Genomic DNA, 17,218 nt, shown 5'->3' with positions numbered 1-17,218 from the left:
GTCTTATTACGTTGTCATGATGCGTTACAATGATTAATAATGCAGCATTGTGAGATATTAAAAAAGTATCGTGAACCTTAACCTGAAGCAAAAAAAAAACAGCTGTGATTCTGTCACGTACGGACTAGAAAATTGGACCAACTTGCAAAGTAGAATGTGAGCCACGTTTGTTGTTGAAAGTTTTGCTCACCTTAATTAGCATGAACGTTCACACTGGAAGATTCTGGTGATTAGAAGAAGGGGATGTACCAAAAGTCATAGAAGTTAAAGGAGAGTAGCTCTTATAGTTTAATCATGTCAACGAGAAGGGACGATTAGTTTTAGGCTGCTTGATCTTATGGTATTATATAATGCCAAAGGTTGGTCAATGCACGAGATAACCCAAATGCCGTGTCTGCAAACTTTAGTCATGAGAGGAATTTAAAAATAAACTCACCTTTTGGCTTTAGTTGTTAGGTCTATAGGAGTGAGGATATAGGGATATAGGTTATTCCTTCCAAGAAACACCCTAAACATATTTGAGATTGAACTTCAAATTTTAGGATAGAAGTTATGATAGATTTGTGTGTAGTGAAAGTTACGGTAGATCTTGTGTTTCGTTAAATGAAAGTTACTATAGAAAGGGAGAAAGTTAAGTAGGTCCATAAACGGACCGTATTCGAATTTGAGAGCCTCATTTCAAATTCGAATTCATTTATAAGTTGAATTATCAGATTGAATTCATTTTAAGACCTAGAAGAAGAGAATCAAAATCTCGTTACTAACGTTAATGATGTTCTTTTATTTTATGCATCTATTTTTTGTTTCAAAATTTTGATATTTCATTACAAATAAATAGTTCAAGTGTATTCTCGATGCATGTATAGGACTCAAATTACTCTCACGCATATATAATATCTATATGAAACATATAAAAATCAAATCATGTCTTATATTTAGTTATTGAATCAAATTATTATTGGCTTATAGAGCAACTCTAATGCATATTTGATTTCTGAAGTCAATCCTAATTATAGATTATCGGATTGAGAGTCTCAGTCTATCTCTAGGGATTCAAATTTGGATGCAGAGTGTGGAACACATTCGTTGTAGTCAACTTGACTAAGCCCATGTATACATGAATGAAAGTTGATAAATAGGAAAAGGCTTTTTATCACAAAACGTCCCTGCCGTTTGCGAAACTATCAGATTGCATCCTTAAAGTTTTTTTGTATCATTTATGGTCCCTAACGTTAATGTAGGTGCTCTTAAATAGTCCCTCTATCAAAAAAACTGTTAAATTCAGGGATATAATCGTCATTCAATCCAAAATTATAAATTTTTTTTTTCCCTTCCCTTTCTCTCTTTCTTTTCTTCTCTTCTTCTTTCTCTCCGCCAGATTATCTCTTCTCTCTCTGTTTCTCTTTTTTTTTCTCCTATCCTCTATCACTCTCTCCTTTTTCTTCTTTCCTAGCAAGGTGGAAGAAAACAAACACTTTTTGTCTGACGTGAGAAATCCTACCTGGATTCTAAGATCAGAAATTTATCGATCAAACAACTGGATGACATAAAATCCAACTTTGTTATTTTCGATTTTTATTATGTGTGGCTGCAGCTCAAAATGAAAAAGACCAAATTGTGAGAAATCTTGGGTTTTGAGGTCCAGGAATGGATCAGTTTATGGTGGTGTGAAGAAGAGGCACGACGCACCAAAAAGGAGAGAAATTTGGTTTCTGAAACTGGTTTCTCTCGGCCATGGCAGATAAGCTTTGTTTGATGGCTTCTCATGGCTACCCTCACGGCCTTGTTTTACAGCAAGAGCAGGGCATGGGTATTATTAAGGTAAAGTAAAGGTTTTGAAGCACTCAGGAATAATTTATAAGTATGCAATCAGTGAGTTGTGTGATGAATCAGAATGCACTCAGGAATAATCTCAAGTCTAATTGACCTATTTGATAGTTTAAACTCTTAAACACTAAACAATAGCCCTGAATGGGAATATAAAAGTGAAAACCTCCATTCGAGGGATATTAGCTCTTCCTGTACCTGGATCTAACTTTCTGACTTCTATAGAACCCAACACCTCCCCCCTCCTCTCCTGCTCTCTCTCTCTCTCTCTCTGATTGAGTTGTTTTAATTCAATGAATCTTTACTTTTGGCAGATAAGTTTTCCGGACCTTCAAAACTATGATTCGGATCAAGCATGGCCTGTGATTATTGATAATTTTGTTGAATGGATGAGAGACAAGCAAAGCTAATTTTGGCATCCTCCTCCTGTTAGAATACATTGCGGACCTATAAGAAGGTAAAGAGAAGCAGAAGAATAGATATTGGCGGAGAGAGAAGAAGAAGAAGAAGAAAGAAGGGAGGGAAGGAAATAAAAAATATATATTTTATAATTTTGGATTGATTTGACGATTATATCCTTGGATTTAACAGTTTTTGTTGACAGAAGGACCATTTAAGAGCACTCATATTAACGTTAGGGACCATGAGTGATACAAAAAAACTTTAAGGATGCAATCTGATAGTTTCGTAAACGTCAGGGACGTTTTGTGATAAAAAGCCATAGGAAAAAATGTAACTTATTATCATCTTACCATTGATTTCTAAAACGTACGTAATAAATTTGTGCAAAGTATACGTGTAGGGTTGATGGGCAAAAAATTCGCTTGATAAAAGTATAAATGGTTTCATCTTAAGATTTTTGTAGCTGTTGGCTCAATTTGACTTTGGGGCCAATTTGTAGTTGTAAGAAGGCATTTCATATTTAGAGTAGAAAAAAAACTAAATGATACGAAGGATGAACATGTGTTTTTCTTTTACCAGAATTGGCAAAGACCTGATTTCTACACAACCCCTATCATACACATCATAACAAAGGCTAGATTGCCAATACCCAAAAGTGTCCAACAAATTGCTTGAGATTCCTCATCAACTCGGGCTTTTCTCTTCTTTTTCTCTTCCACCTCAAAGTAAGTACATCAAAATTCAAAATTCATATTGCAAAACTTCATCATCAAAGTAATAAGGCTCCACAATTAAACTAGACATCACATCGCCCTCATGATCATACGGATCAATGGTTGACGAAAGCCCACTCAGGGGACAAGACGACTTGAATGCCGTCGGATGAGGTGACACAATATAATCACAGGATGATGAATGGTTTTGGTGATGGCTTGCCATCATATGATCATCACTTGGTTGTGGTTTCTCTTCCTTGATGATGACCTCTTTCTTCACTGATGTCAAAGATGAGAAAAAGGGGTGGTCTTGCTTAATGTCGCCAAATCTGATGTAACTTGAAGACTCTCTAGGGCTTGTGCAATCCAAGACCAACTCAGAAGCTTTCAAGTAGTCTCTGCATGTGTGGTTGCCATAATATGTGGTCCGAAAAATTGGTGGATCATCTAGAATTTTTTGCACCTGTTTGGTTGCTTGGCACAATTGATCGAATTTGTGGGTGCACCTAAAGTAGTTCCTGCATCATTTACCATGATCTTGGTCAACTTCATTTCTTGAAACAAAATATTGTCACTTTAATTTGTGTCGAATATTCGAATTTATATTTGATTTCCCAATTAAGGTGTACCTTGGGTGCTTGGCATTATGGATGACTTTTTGTCCGTACTTTCTCCATGAATGACCGTCGTCAGTCAAATCCTGAGCGTCTCTAGTCCAAGAGTGTGAAGTTCTCCTGCAAATAATTAAGAAGTGACTCTCTTGTTTAGAACTTCATTAGTTTGGAAAAATTCTCATGTGGATGAAATGATTGGTTAGTTGATTACTGATAATGCGCTATATGGTGGTAATTAAGATAGGATTGAGGGGGATTTAAGTCACTCAATAGAGGGAAATTGCAAAGTATATCCTAATTTTGTTAGTTTATGGCATAGAATAGAATGAATATGAACCTATCAAAAGCAAGGGGCGTGGTCCTCACTTCTCCGTAAATTATTCACGACAGCTGTTAGATTAATATTAACATAATCTAACAGTAATGAGTAAATTAACAGTTATAATTAACATGCATGTAAATAATTATTTCAAAAAAAAAAAACTTATGAATTTATGCGAATCTAACAATTGTTGTGAATAAATTAACATTTGTTATTAAACAAAATTCTTTAGTGTAATTTCTCATGGGAGCTCATATGTGGGATAGACCCTCATAGAGCAAAACCCTTCATTGAAATTAAGAATCCTCAGCCAAAAAAAAAAATTAAAAGAAATCACTTGAAGTGTAGTAAATAATAATTAATTTACCTTCTCTTGTAAGAACCCCTACGATCCTTGGAGGTTGAAGCACTCTTACAACTGATCTCCATCTCCTCATGAAAATCTTCAGACTTAATAATAGCATGATTGGCATCCCAAGATGATGAATCTGCAGAGCCACCACCACTACTATTCCCTCGAATCTGATCACCAGAAACAATCTCCCCGTCAGCCTCCTTCCCATTTAAGATCAAAAGGGTATTTGCAAATGACCCCAAAATCTTAGTAACAAGACCCTCAGCCGACCCAACATCTCCTCCACCACAACCACTAACAAGTGTTGACTTATGATCATCAAGAACCCTACAAAGTTGACTCGCAAGCTCACGCCCTTGGATCAACTCCTCCATCACCCTTTCCCTATTTGATAGCACACTCTCCGGCCAAGACAACTCCATGATTAGACCTTAATGATTTTGATTAACAACTAACTAATCTCCAACTCCCTCTCTCTCTCTGTGTCTAAATGTGTCTTAATTGTGTTTAGCTATGTGATGAGGAGAGTTTTGTGGTGTGCTGTGCTGTGCTGTGCTTTAGCTCCAAAGTGATGAATGGGATATATATCTTTTTATATCCGTCAAAAGAAGGTCCTTCCTTCAGATTCCAATCCAAGGAAAGGAAGGAAAAGTGAAGGTCCATGAGACACAACCCGACACAATCCGCGCGTTTCACGTATTTCTTTCCACCAACGGCTGGATGAGCCTCCACGTGGTTGTTGTAAAACGAAATGTGTTTCGCCGTCATCGCATGAAGTCACTTTGGTGTCGTCATCCACCACCCGATCCGACCTGGCCCTGTCTGACCCTCTGGAAATATAATGATATTTTATTTTGCTGATTTTAGTAAACCAATAATTTTAAAATTACAAGTTGGTTGTGAGGCCATAATATTACCTTAATCCCAGTTTTAAAATAAAACCATCTCATCTAAATTGGATTAGACAAACGTGATTGTCAAATGACGAATATAGCCTTAGGGAATTTTGTGGTTACAGGTGCGTGATTAAGGGCAAATAGAGGGGCATTTTGGGTTGTGAATAAGACGACAACAAGTCGGTAGTTAAATCTCCAAGGTCCTTGTTCATGTTGCAACGTGTGGATAAGCATCTATTGGAGCAAAGTGTCCTGTGTGTTACTCTCATAGTACAATCAGCATTTCGCATCTTAATATCTTCATGTGCATATGTGACCTGTTATTATCAGAATATGATTTGTTATATGCAACTTTGAATATTAATATTAATCTCTCCTCAAATAGTGTATGAATAAAAAATAAAATCTCCTAATGTAGGGTTATAATATTCTTCCATGAAGCATTGAATTGGTTTATTGGAAGAGGAATGCTATTCACAATCGCTCAAAAGCGATTCTCACAGCACTTGCTAGACACGTGTACCCGTTCCCATCCTTTCTTTTTTTTAATTGTTTTTTCTCTTTCTTCTCTCGGTTGCCTCCCTCTCTCTCTTATTCTATTACTTTTCTCTCTTTCTTCTCTCTGTTGCCTTCGTCTCTCTCTTTTTTCTATTTTTTTTTCCATTGCTCTCCCTCTATTCTCTCCTCCTCCTGCTTCTTCTCCTTCTTATTTTCTTTTCCCCGTCTCCGTCTTCTTCTCTGTATCTGTCTCCATCGATGGGTTGTAAAAACCCAAACCTTTTGTAACACAAAAACAAATACCTCAAGCTTTAAAAACCCAAACTTCTTCTTCTCTGTGTATGTCTTCCCCCAAATCACAGTTCTCTCCCTCAGATTTCTTAACTTTCTTCTCTCTTTTCTCTCTGTTTCTCTTCTCTCTCTTTTTTAATTTCTTCTTTTTCTTCTCATCTGGTATCCGAGAAAGAAACCCATTTGATGGGTCTCGGAAAAATTCTAATGGAGCTATTGGTGCTGGAGGTGTAATCCGTGACTCTACAGGGGACTGGGTCACAGGGTTTACAGTTAATTTGGGTAAAGGCCAAATCTTAGAGGCTGAGATATGGGGGCTGTTCTTTGGTCTCAAATTGGCAGCTGAAAAAGGCATCCCCAACCTTGTGGTTGAGATGGATTCTGCAACTGCAGTTCAGCTTTTGAGAGAGAGACTTAAGACTTGAGATTAAAAATGGAGGGGAGTGCTGAGGTTTCAGACCAGAAAAATAGAAACAAAAGGGCTGTGCAGGCCAGAGAGCACGGAAGGGAAGAGGAAATGGAGAGAAGGAAGAGAAAAAAATAATAGAATAAGATAGAGAGGGAGGCAACCGAGAGAAGAAAGAGAAAAAACAATTAAAAAAAAGAAAGGATGGGAACGGGTACACGTGTCTAGCAAGTGCTGTGAGAATCGCTTTTGAGCGATTGTGAATAGCATTCCTCTTCTTGGAATATTCAAATTCGATGACACCGAGTTTCGATTTTTATAAATAATAATAATGAAAACGAGCTTTACTTGCATTGATTAATTTCATGTGCTTCCCATTTTATTATGAATGTAATTAGTAAGGCGACGAATAAATTATTACGTATTGTTGTACAAAATAATCAAATTTAGTTTAGTAGTTAACTTTCTTGGTTAATGAAAACCTAGTTAACTTTTTCTTCGATGATTCCTAGTAAGAAAGGAAAGTAGTGTAAACCCGATCTGCACCAAACTCGAGTGCTTATTGTATTAAACAACCCTGGTCTTAGGGGAAATGGGAATGGCATCGATCTTAAACGAGATTAAAAAGGAGTATCTCTTGTGAAGTGCAATAATTAACTAGTTAATAGGTTCTGTTTATGGAAGAATAAACAATAGTTAGAGCCCTAGCCTCTACTGCATGCATGTGATTGTTTGAGATCAAGGCAATGCCATCATCACGTGAGTGTCGATCCACATCACCATTGATTCACTTCAATACTTGAAGTTTTGGCATGAGAGGGCAAAGCAATCCCTTTTCTTTTCTTTTCCTTTCCTTTTTCCATAATTTATTCGATAAGAAAATGGTGTGCCCGTTCCTGGTAAAAGTGGTATAAAATTCACAAAACTGTTTGTGCGGATTCCACAACTATTATCACCAGGGATGAACACATTACATTTGTGAGCCGTGACATTTGAATTTCTTTTTTACTCTTCTACATTTAAAGAATTAATACTTTTGAATTACATTATTGCAATGCTACGTAGGAGGAAAAGGAAAAGGAAGACTACAGTTAAAGAAACTAGTTTAATATTTAGTTGTTGATTATGTACATGTAATAAAAATACATTATCAATAGATTTGATTGAAGTTAGACTTGGAGGAATGCGAGGAGCACCACCACGACGTAATCTTGAAATGGGTTTCAGAGTCAGCAACTGGACGTTAGCAAGAAGGCATAGGAGACTAAAGGAGAGTTCACACTCTAGCTCTTGCCGCCTGCTGCCCCCCCCATAATAAAGAAAGAGTGATCAACACATACATGAGTTTAGTTAGCAGAGTTAATCATTAATTATTATATTAATCAAAGATTAATCAATCTTAAAAGAGCTGTAGAGCGATATAGAAGCAAGCAGAAGGTCAACACTACTGAAGATAAGATGGTACAATTAGTTGTCCCTAAACAGCTTGTTTTCCATATGAATGGGTTTTAAAAGAGCTGTAAAATTCCTGCTTACACACCTCAACAAAGGACTTTTAGCTTTTCTTGCTTACACACCTCAATATTTGAGTGGAGTTTTGCTGGTAAATGATTGAAGTGGACCCCTCACATTGTAGGATCTATCTACCCATCAATGGTTCAAATTGTCAACAAACAAGTTTTTCAATACTTTGGAAACATAATATTCAAATCTCTTTATGTGACTTTTTCTTTTTCTGTTTTTTTTTTCTTTCTGAAAGTTGTATGAAAAAGTAGACTAGAAAGTTACCTTTCCAGGGTGAAGTGGAAGAAAAGAAAGCATACTGAATTGAATTTCAAGTCAAATTTTCCATTGAATTTAGCTGTGCAGTAAGACTGTAAATAGTAACCCCAACTACCCTTATCTCATGACCCTTGAATCTGAAGCAAGAAAACAGCTGTGATTCTGTCTTGTACGGACTAGAAAATTGGACCAACTTGCAGAGTGCAAATGTGAGGCACGTTTCTTGAATATGAAGCAAGAATTAACGTTCACACTGGAAGGAAGGAAGGTCATAAAAATTACAGGACAGGCTCGAGGTCAATAGAAATTACACGAAAATAGAAGAGTTATTAATAAATTAATCATGTCAACGACAAGGAACGAGTAGTTTTAGGCCACTTGATCTTATGATTTTGGATGATGTTGATATAATGCCAAATATTGGTCCATGCAGAGATGACATGATTAGATTATTCTGCAAATCTGATAAGGAATATTTTATATAAACTCAGCTTTAGGGTTTAGTGGTTAGGTCCAATAGGAATTGGGGTAGATTATTCTTTCCGGGAAGCACCATCAACAAATTTGAAATTGAAGTTCATAGTATAAATGGTTGGCACAATTTGACTGTTTGACCAATACTAGTTTATAATTTCAAGTCCTGTCAATAAGAAGGACTTGAGGAAAGGCAAAACAGGCTAGATGGCATTGTGGCAAGGAAAAGAAACTCAATGATATGAAAGATGAAGAACATGTAATTTTCTTTTATCATTTTATATGTAAGCTGTTAAAAAAAAAAACTTGCAGACCTGATCTCTCTACATAAATCTATTATATACTCTGGTGTTTCTGTCCTTTTCTTCTTCTTTTTCCTCCCTCTCACTCTCTCTCCTTTATGCTTCCACTCTCTATGGACTACTACATCATATGACAAAGCTATGAACATAACCCTCTCATTTTGGCTATTGTCCATGCCCGGCACCTAAAAGACCCAAACAAACTGCTTGAGTTTCCTCAACTCTGGGCTTTCTTCTTTCTTTTTCTTCCACCTGATTTTCCTTCCTGACTAGAGTTATCAAATGAGTTTCTGGTAACCGGGCGACCTTCCCTTCTTCTTATCCTTTAACGGGCTACTCCACTTTGTTGCCAAATACCAACAATTTGTTTCATGTGTAGTCGACTAGTGCCACTCCTCTGAGAAATGAGAGGCAAGAAACATCAAGTATGGTTGAGCAGAAACTCACAACTTAAGAAATAGCAAATGTTAGTTACAGAACGGGCATAATTCAAATGCTAAATCTATTCACCAAACCCAACGTGATGTTATGATTCAGATTTTACATGTATGACAACAAAGTTGTTATAAAACACAATGTTCAGTCATTTGGACAGAGAGATTAAGTCATTGATCATAATATGGCTTCACCAAGTGCAATTACTTACACCCGATTTCCTCCCAAGAAGGAAATAATGAAATATAGACTACTGTATAATTATTGACATTTGTACTACAGACCAAATTGAAACCAAAAACCAAACGAGGTGATTAGCTTCCAACTATGTGATATTATCCATGAAAGATTCCTAATATCTACACTAAATTTTTCCAATGATAATCACTAGCTCTGACCCTCCCCCCAAAAAGGCAACCACTATCAAACAAAATGAAACCCAAGTTATCATCTCTACTTGTTTACCTCGCAACATATTCTGTATATAAAAGAAAAAGCTCACCTTTGAAATTTTGTAGCTGTGTTCCACTGGAAACCCATACAATGGACAAACAAAAGGGAACCCATCTCAGAATGAAATATTTTCTGAAAGCCGGTAATATACATGTCAACTTGAACCTTCATCTTGCTTTGAGCTCAAATGTTTATGTTGTCTACTTAATATCTCCGCTTCTCTAGCTATCTGGATATCTGAAGGCCAAAAAATTTGATGCACAACTTTCAATACAAAACGAGGGAGCAACGCTACAACCGTTATAAGCAAAATGGCGATCCAATATGTGGGAGACTTTGCCATGTGGTATATAGTCCTGCCCCCAAAAGAAAAGGTGAAAAGAAAAATCAGCTCAACATAATAAATCATTTCTAAGTTTCAAAACAGAAAGGGAACAGTAGAAGTCAATGAATCTAACCAGTAATTAGGAAAAACAGGTATGGAATCCAATACCACCATACAGGCATATGTGATAACTATTGATCCCCATACTGCAATATGAGTGATAAAAACCCAACGATGAATGTCCATTGCCAAATGTACATTCACAAGGACAACAACAGCTATTGTCCACAAACTGCCCATGCTCCATATATCAATTGAGCTATCCTTATAGGTGAAGAGGGGTACATAGAAAAGAACAAGACTCTGCCATAGGGTGTCAAGCATTGTGATCCAGAAGAGATGTAAATTGTATGCCTCATGTCTATGGCCCGCACCATAGAGTTTCGGATATTGTAACAGTGTCCTGTGGCTCAGATCTTTGTCCAGTATACCAACCACAATGGTAGGTAGAGAAGTATAAATTACAGAATAGAAAACACTACTCCAATCTGTTAACGCGGAAGTAGTTGAAAAAGCTGTTGATAATATATACCTACAGATAAACAGGAAAGCATAAAACAACCAGAATCATAACAAGTTCCAATATTGTAAATTCAAAGAGAAAATGATCCTTTGGCTCAAAAGATGTTTGGATGTGCAATACATAATGTACTAATGACTTGAATGCACAATGGATGATCTTTCTTAGATTAAACTATGAGAACTTATGTTAGACTTTGACCTTCAAGGAGTGTTTTGCTATTGAACTAAACTTGGGAAGATTTGGTCACACAAATGTTCAACTATATAAGATTACATATGGATGAAATAAGATGACACACAAGCAGCACACTTCCACAAGAATAAACCAAATAACCAGATAAACATGCATACCAAAATAGCATCATTACAAAAACTGCATTGCGGTAGAAGTTGTACAGAACCATATAGCCAACACGCTGATAATTCCAGTGTCCATGGACCAGAAGTAATCTTTTCAAAAACCGAAACTGTCCCATAGCAAAGTCTGATGCCATCACAGCTTGACGACCCTCCTGACCGCAAATTCCAACTCCAACATCCGCCATTTGAATCATTGAAACATCATTTGCCCCTAAAGAAATGTCAGTGATCAGGGGAAGAACAAAAGAAAGGAACTTCACACCAAATAAAGCATAGTTTAGGACCACAGTTGGCAAGTAACATAAGAAACCAGTAAACTCAAGAATATGAATTGCATACGAAAAAAGAACAATACCAATATGGATCCCACTCCCTCCCAGTCAGACAAACCACTAGAGACCTATGAATGGATAACTTACCATCACCTATAGCCAGTGTCATATCATCAGTACGGGTCTTAATTAGATCAACAATTCCAGCTTTCTGCAAAGGTGCAACACGACAGCATAACACAACACTACAGGAAGTGGCAAGGTCGAAAAGCTGCGGATGAAAAATAGAAATTAGCATGTAAATCCTCAGCACAATGCGAATTGAATTCAACAATAAAATGAGTGCAGCTAGAAAAACATTTTAGATCAAAAGCAAGTTATCTGCCATTTATAAACAAATGCAGCAATGCAAAAGACATATCAAACTGCAAGCTAATTGTTCAATAGATGGAAAGAGAGGCTTGCCTCTGACGCCAAATCCTTCTCCAAAATGTACACCAAACTGTTCCCATCTATGATGAGTGCTAATGGTGGAGTTATCGTTTCTTCTTCCTTCCCTGCATTCCATTGAGGCACACTGGACGTCTTTGCATTCCCAGGTATCTCAAGATAGCCATTTTCAGCATTCTTTTTCAATTTGAAACTCTGATCTCTTGTATTGGATGATGTCACACCATATTTTAGCATAGAATCAGTCAAAAGATTTCTGCACTCATCCTCAGAATTTCCATTTATGATAATTTGTTGCATATCTGCTGTCAAGAGTTTGCATGATAGACCAATCGAAATGGCAGTCTCTTGCTTATCTCCAGTCAGAACCCAGACCTTGATTCCTGCTTGCCTGAGGGACTCAATAGCTTCTGGCACACCATCTTGTAGCTTATCCTCAATTGCAGTTGCCCCCAGCAGCTTTAAGTTACATTCTATGGTAGCTGCCGTTTGACGTAACTTCAAGGATCGATCAGTCAACGAGGTACTTGCATCTTCATACATGCATTGCCACTGCTGAAGTTCTTCATCTGTAAGATCCCTGGCAGCAACTACAAGAGTACGTAAACCTTGTGAGGAATACTCACTCAGATGGCTCTGAGTTGAATGCTTCACATCATCATCCCTTTCAGAGTCATTTGCTAAAGTGCTGAACATGGTAGTATCGGCACCTTTCACCAACACCTTTACAGCATTGTTCGGAAATCTGATAACAACAGACATCCGTTTCCGCACGCTATCAAACTCATGCAGACCCAATACATCCAACCTAGATTCCACAAACATATAAATTTAAAATTAAAAAACGTCTGTGAAAAGATATCACAGAAGTATGTTAAAGCACACTCATACACAACGCAAGTTGTCACTAACATGATTCAAACATACAACTCCACGTAGTAATTATGAAAAAGAATGGACAGCTAATTGAACGAAGAAAGGACAAAAAAGAAAATAGGAGTAGAAGTGAGTAACTTTCTACCTTAGTTTCTCACCATTGACGTCAATAACAATATGCCCAGATGTGCGCTCAAAAAGCGTATATCCATAAGCAGAGGCTGCAGAAACTAGCGCTTGCTCATCAGGAGATTCCCCCTGATAGTCAATAGCTTCTACATCATCTAATTCACTTTTTGCAGAAATGGAAGATGTACCATTACTGACAATCGGAACCACAGTATTACAAGCAGCCAATGTAAGGAAAAACTCATGTGCAGCAATCCTGTCATCTCCACTTAAGTCTTTGTGCAAAAACTCCATGAGCTCATGATCTACAGCAATTTCGCTTTTAAGCTTCCATCTCTTTCTACCTAAACCTACTCCTGCCAAAGATTCGTAAAATGAGAGGGATAATTGTTTAAAAGGTAGATTTGGATATGCTTTATGAAAGTATCATCTATATTCCGCAAGCAGACAATCAGAGCAATTTGAAACAGCTTTTCCTCAAAATAACAGTTTTAAAAAGAAAACCATGAGAGGGGAGAGAGAGGGGAGAGAGAGATGCAGCAGAGAAGGGATGATAAGAGAAAGCTGGAAGAACACATATCATGATTTTTAAAATAAAAACTGTTAGTTTTTATTTTTATTTTTATATGCTCTCTAACCTTTCTTCCTCATATTTTAACTAGAAAAACAAAAAAAGATACGCCCTAACTACTCAGCCAGCAATACAAACAAATAATTGCAATGAAAAAAATGTCACACAAATGACATTACTTATAGAACCAACGTAACATTACACAATTTGTTATGCAAGAACTACAACATGATCTCTACTACAAACGAGGTAAGCTCCACAGGAAACAGGGAGAGAGAGAGAGAGAGAGAGAGAGAGAGAGAGAGAACGGGAAAAATTTAGAGTGCCATGTTATACCTGCACCATTCTCTTCCTGCAAAGAGGTCCCAAAATTCCTCCCAAATATGCTTGCTCTTCTGAATTCCATTTTGTTTTCAGTAAGTGTCCCTGTTTTGTCTGAAAATATATATCGTATTTGACCCAAATCCTCATTTATATTCAAGGACCTGCACTGGAATCTTGAGCCAGAGCTACTGTCAAACATATGCCTATCTTCAATCATGAAATATGACTGACCCAAACGAACCAATTCCATAGTAATATACAGAGAGATTGGTATCATTATCTGAAACACTATGACAGAACTCAAAAAGGAGAAAAAAATCTCCATAGGAATTCCATAAAATCTAAAGGTTTTTCCATTATCCCTCCCAGATAAGTAGTATCTTTTCCTGTAATAAGCCAAGGTATCAATCTGATGTTTATGGTGTATGAGCCACAGGCCCATGCCAGTGGCCACAACTGCACACATAATAAATAGGAAAATTGACAGCCAAAAGGTTTCCCTGTTCATGTAGCTTTCCAGTTTGCTTCTCTTGGAAGGAGAAGCTGCACTATTCAGCATTGCCTTTGTTTCCTGTCCAGCATATACCACAACACCAATTATCCAGCCTGTGTTCTTCAACTGGCAACCACGCAAAACTATGTTCGATTGGCTTAGCGGAAATTTATGCCCATTAAACTCCATGTTGGCCGTGAACTCATAGATATTCCTATTAGGTTGTTCACATCTGATGAGCCCCGAAAATGCACACCCTTCAGATACTGCTGAAGTTGTTTCCTGCCGAGCATACCTTGTTTTCAAGTTCGACTCACCATCCAAATTCATTGTTTGAATATAGGCAATTCCACTAGGGTCACTTGTCCCTAACAAGACCACGTCACAAGGAATTGTGTCATCAGCACAAATCTTCAGAACCTCACCCACTTGAATATGTTTCCATTTCTTTGGTTGAAATTGGCCAGATTGAAACACTAGAGACTCCCGGTTATTCTCATTCCTGTCTGATCTATGCCTGCGCCAATCTTCATAGCCATCTTTGATAGCTGTGACACAGAGCACAAACAGAAGGGGAAAAAGAGACACTGTTCTTCCAAAGACTGCTAGAGGTGGAAGCTGGTTCAGAGCAGCAATAGCTAGAAAATACAAATACGCAACCCGGTGAAACTGAATGAAAAGATTCTTGGGCAAGAAGGTAATGATGGTGTACTTGCTAGTTCGAATCTCGTTCCCAGTGAACTCATATTTGTCATTTGTCCTCTTTGGATCATTAATATAGATTAACCTTGGATTGTCATCATGTAGCAGGTTATCATCAAACTGCACACTTTTGTGGCGGATCCTCTGACACAACTTTTCCTGAACCCTAGATGGAGCCTGGGAGATTTCAAGAGTTCCTGAATTTGTATTGGCATTATGCAGTTCCATGGCACCCCACGACACCAGGCGTGTTCTATCCCGCGTGGGGTTTTCCAACGGAAACCGCGGAAATAACTGAGACCCGGCTGGATGAAACTGCGTTGCTGCTGCAGGAGTACTGAAATTTTCCAAGGGTTTCTCAGAGCAACCAGAAACGACAGCGTTGTCCTTCACTTCAAATAGATCACTTTGAGCATCACCATTGTTGTCAAGACTGGAAGAAGAAAAGGAAGCATTGGAGCAGAGACGGGCAAGGTTCTTAGTGAGAGAAGAGGAATGAACCACTGGTGCTGATGAAGAATCAGATGAGGATAGCAATGGCTGCCCAGAAGTCATATATAATTCTCCAATGTGGTCATTGGAGAATTATATATACACTTCACCCCACTTCTAACCACCATGAACAAATACAGTCAATCAAACCAAAATTCCCATCTCCCAAATGCAGCTTCAGGCAAACACTACTACTTAATCAAAAACCCAGAATCTAGAATCCCTCTAGTCCCAAAATTGATGGTGGGTTTCCAATGCATTCACATTCCACACAATGCAATGTGAAATTGAAGCTCCTGCATAAGGGAAAAAAAGACAATGTAGCTCAGTAATACCACCCAGAACCCACATTTATCTCAGAAATACAGATGTGAACAAAAAAGAAGACAATTTTTATGTACACTCAAAAGTACTGGATCAGAAACAGACCTCCCCTTAATGGGAGAGAGGGAGAAGCGAGGGGAGGCCCCACAGATACCCAACAGCTCAACTTCGATCCAAGTTCCAAATAACAACGGACTTCTACAGATCACCAAGCAAGCAATGCCAACGCTAAAAACGAACAAAGACAAGAAAATACGGTTAATGACAAATCTGAATCACTGTCCTGCCCTGTCCTTCCTAACCCTAATCCCATTATCGGCCAAAATCAAAACCCAAATAATTGAAATTCCTAGAAACGATTCAGAAATCATATACACCAGAATGTGCTACGAGTTCCGTAAATCCTCAGACGTGAAAATAGAAAAACGAAAACAGGAAAATAAACATTTTTAAAAAAAAAACCCAAAAAACAACAGACCTCTGAATCCGAATAGAGACAGGCAAGCTTTATCGTCTCGGTATTGGTGAAACGAAAACTGAGCAGATATTGAGATGTCCTTCAATGCACTGAATACGAAATGTCACAATGGCAATTGGCAGGCAGGCACACTGTGACAAACAGATCGGGGATTGAATGAGCAAAAAGAAAAAAATGATCTCACCCTGAGTTTTTTCTTTTGTTCGATTTAAGAAATTTTCATGAACCAGATCAGGAATGTTTGGAAGCGTGTTTGATTGGTTCATGCAATTGGGGAAAAAGAGAAGAAGAAAAAACTTAGGGTTCGATGAAGAAAAACGAGATTTAGGCGATTAATTCAGTTTTGTTAGGAAAATTGGGAGGAGGAAGAGAAGGACGGAGGGAGGGAAAGAGAATATTGGGACGTGTCGAATTGGAGGGATTGGGCTGCTAGGTGGGCGGCACGAAAAGGCCGAGAAAATCGCAGGCGGAGGACAAAGAAAGAAGAAGAGAGAGAGAGAGAGATGAGCGGTAAAGCACGAATCTTGGGGCCTTGCCTTTGCCTGGTCACTACTTACTGACGAACTCTTCCTCGTCTTGTCAATCTGTACCTGAGCTTTTTGCCAGCCAACGTTCCCCTTAATTTTTCTTTCTTATCTTCTAATATTAATAGGGGATAATTACCCGAGGGGCATTATAGTAAAATGAAGCTCACTTGATTTGAAACCCTCTCAATTTATTATTTCTTTTTCAGAAACTATACCCTGTAAATTTACGAGTGAGATCATATTTGGATGTGAATTTAGTGAGTCAGATATTCCGTGTTATATAAAATCTCTATAAGCTGCAAAAATATTTTACGGTATAATTATGTATTGTAAATTGTTTTACATATTGTAAATTGTTATATGTATAATTACATATAATTATGTATTGTAAATTTATTAGATACGATACGTAATTATACCATATTTGCTCACTAAACCAATCTAAATGTTCGTTTCGTGAACTTAGGGTATATTTATATTTTCTTAATTTTTGGTACAGCTCCTCTTAAACCTCTTTGGATTTTGTAGGAACACTCGGAC

At 37.7% G+C, this 17,218-nt stretch overlaps 2 protein-coding genes across 3 annotated transcripts; both read right to left on the bottom strand.

The window, feature by feature from the left end:
- Positions 1-2,771: 2,771 nt before the first annotated feature.
- LOC110771979 (putative WRKY transcription factor 70) lies at positions 2,772-4,815 on the bottom strand. Its single transcript, XM_088254083.1, has 3 exons — positions 4,249-4,815; positions 3,575-3,679; positions 2,772-3,463 (listed from the first exon to the last, which is right to left on the bottom strand). The coding sequence occupies exons 1-3, from the start codon at positions 4,656-4,658 to the stop codon at positions 2,971-2,973; spliced, it is 1,008 nt and encodes a 335-aa protein (XP_088110209.1). The 5' UTR covers positions 4,659-4,815; the 3' UTR covers positions 2,772-2,970.
- Positions 4,816-8,825: 4,010 nt separating this feature from the next.
- On the bottom strand, positions 8,826-16,762 carry LOC110771996 (phospholipid-transporting ATPase 1-like). 2 transcript variants are annotated; one of them, XM_021976363.2, is made up of 10 exons: positions 16,152-16,762; positions 15,779-15,901; positions 13,675-15,645; positions 12,784-13,117; positions 11,778-12,570; positions 11,460-11,583; positions 11,032-11,251; positions 10,232-10,690; positions 9,823-10,129; positions 8,826-9,282 (listed from the first exon to the last, which is right to left on the bottom strand). In XM_021976363.2, the coding sequence occupies exons 3-9, from the start codon at positions 15,410-15,412 to the stop codon at positions 9,928-9,930; spliced, it is 3,870 nt and encodes a 1,289-aa protein (XP_021832055.2). In that variant the 5' UTR covers positions 15,413-15,645; positions 15,779-15,901; positions 16,152-16,762; the 3' UTR covers positions 8,826-9,282; positions 9,823-9,927. The 2 variants fall into 2 exon arrangements, with proteins under 2 accessions (XP_021832055.2, XP_021832054.2); XM_021976362.2 differs by having other exon boundaries at positions 12,784-13,123; positions 16,152-16,761.
- Between the last annotated feature and the right edge of the window lie 456 nt (positions 16,763-17,218).

The sequence above is a fragment of the Prunus avium genome, chromosome 6 (assembly GCF_965620075.1).
Source record: "Prunus avium chromosome 6, drPruAviu1.hap1.1, whole genome shotgun sequence".
Taxonomy (NCBI): domain Eukaryota; kingdom Viridiplantae; phylum Streptophyta; class Magnoliopsida; order Rosales; family Rosaceae; genus Prunus; species Prunus avium.
Note: the sequence above shows the minus strand (reverse complement) of the source record. Positions and strands in the feature narration are given on the sequence as shown.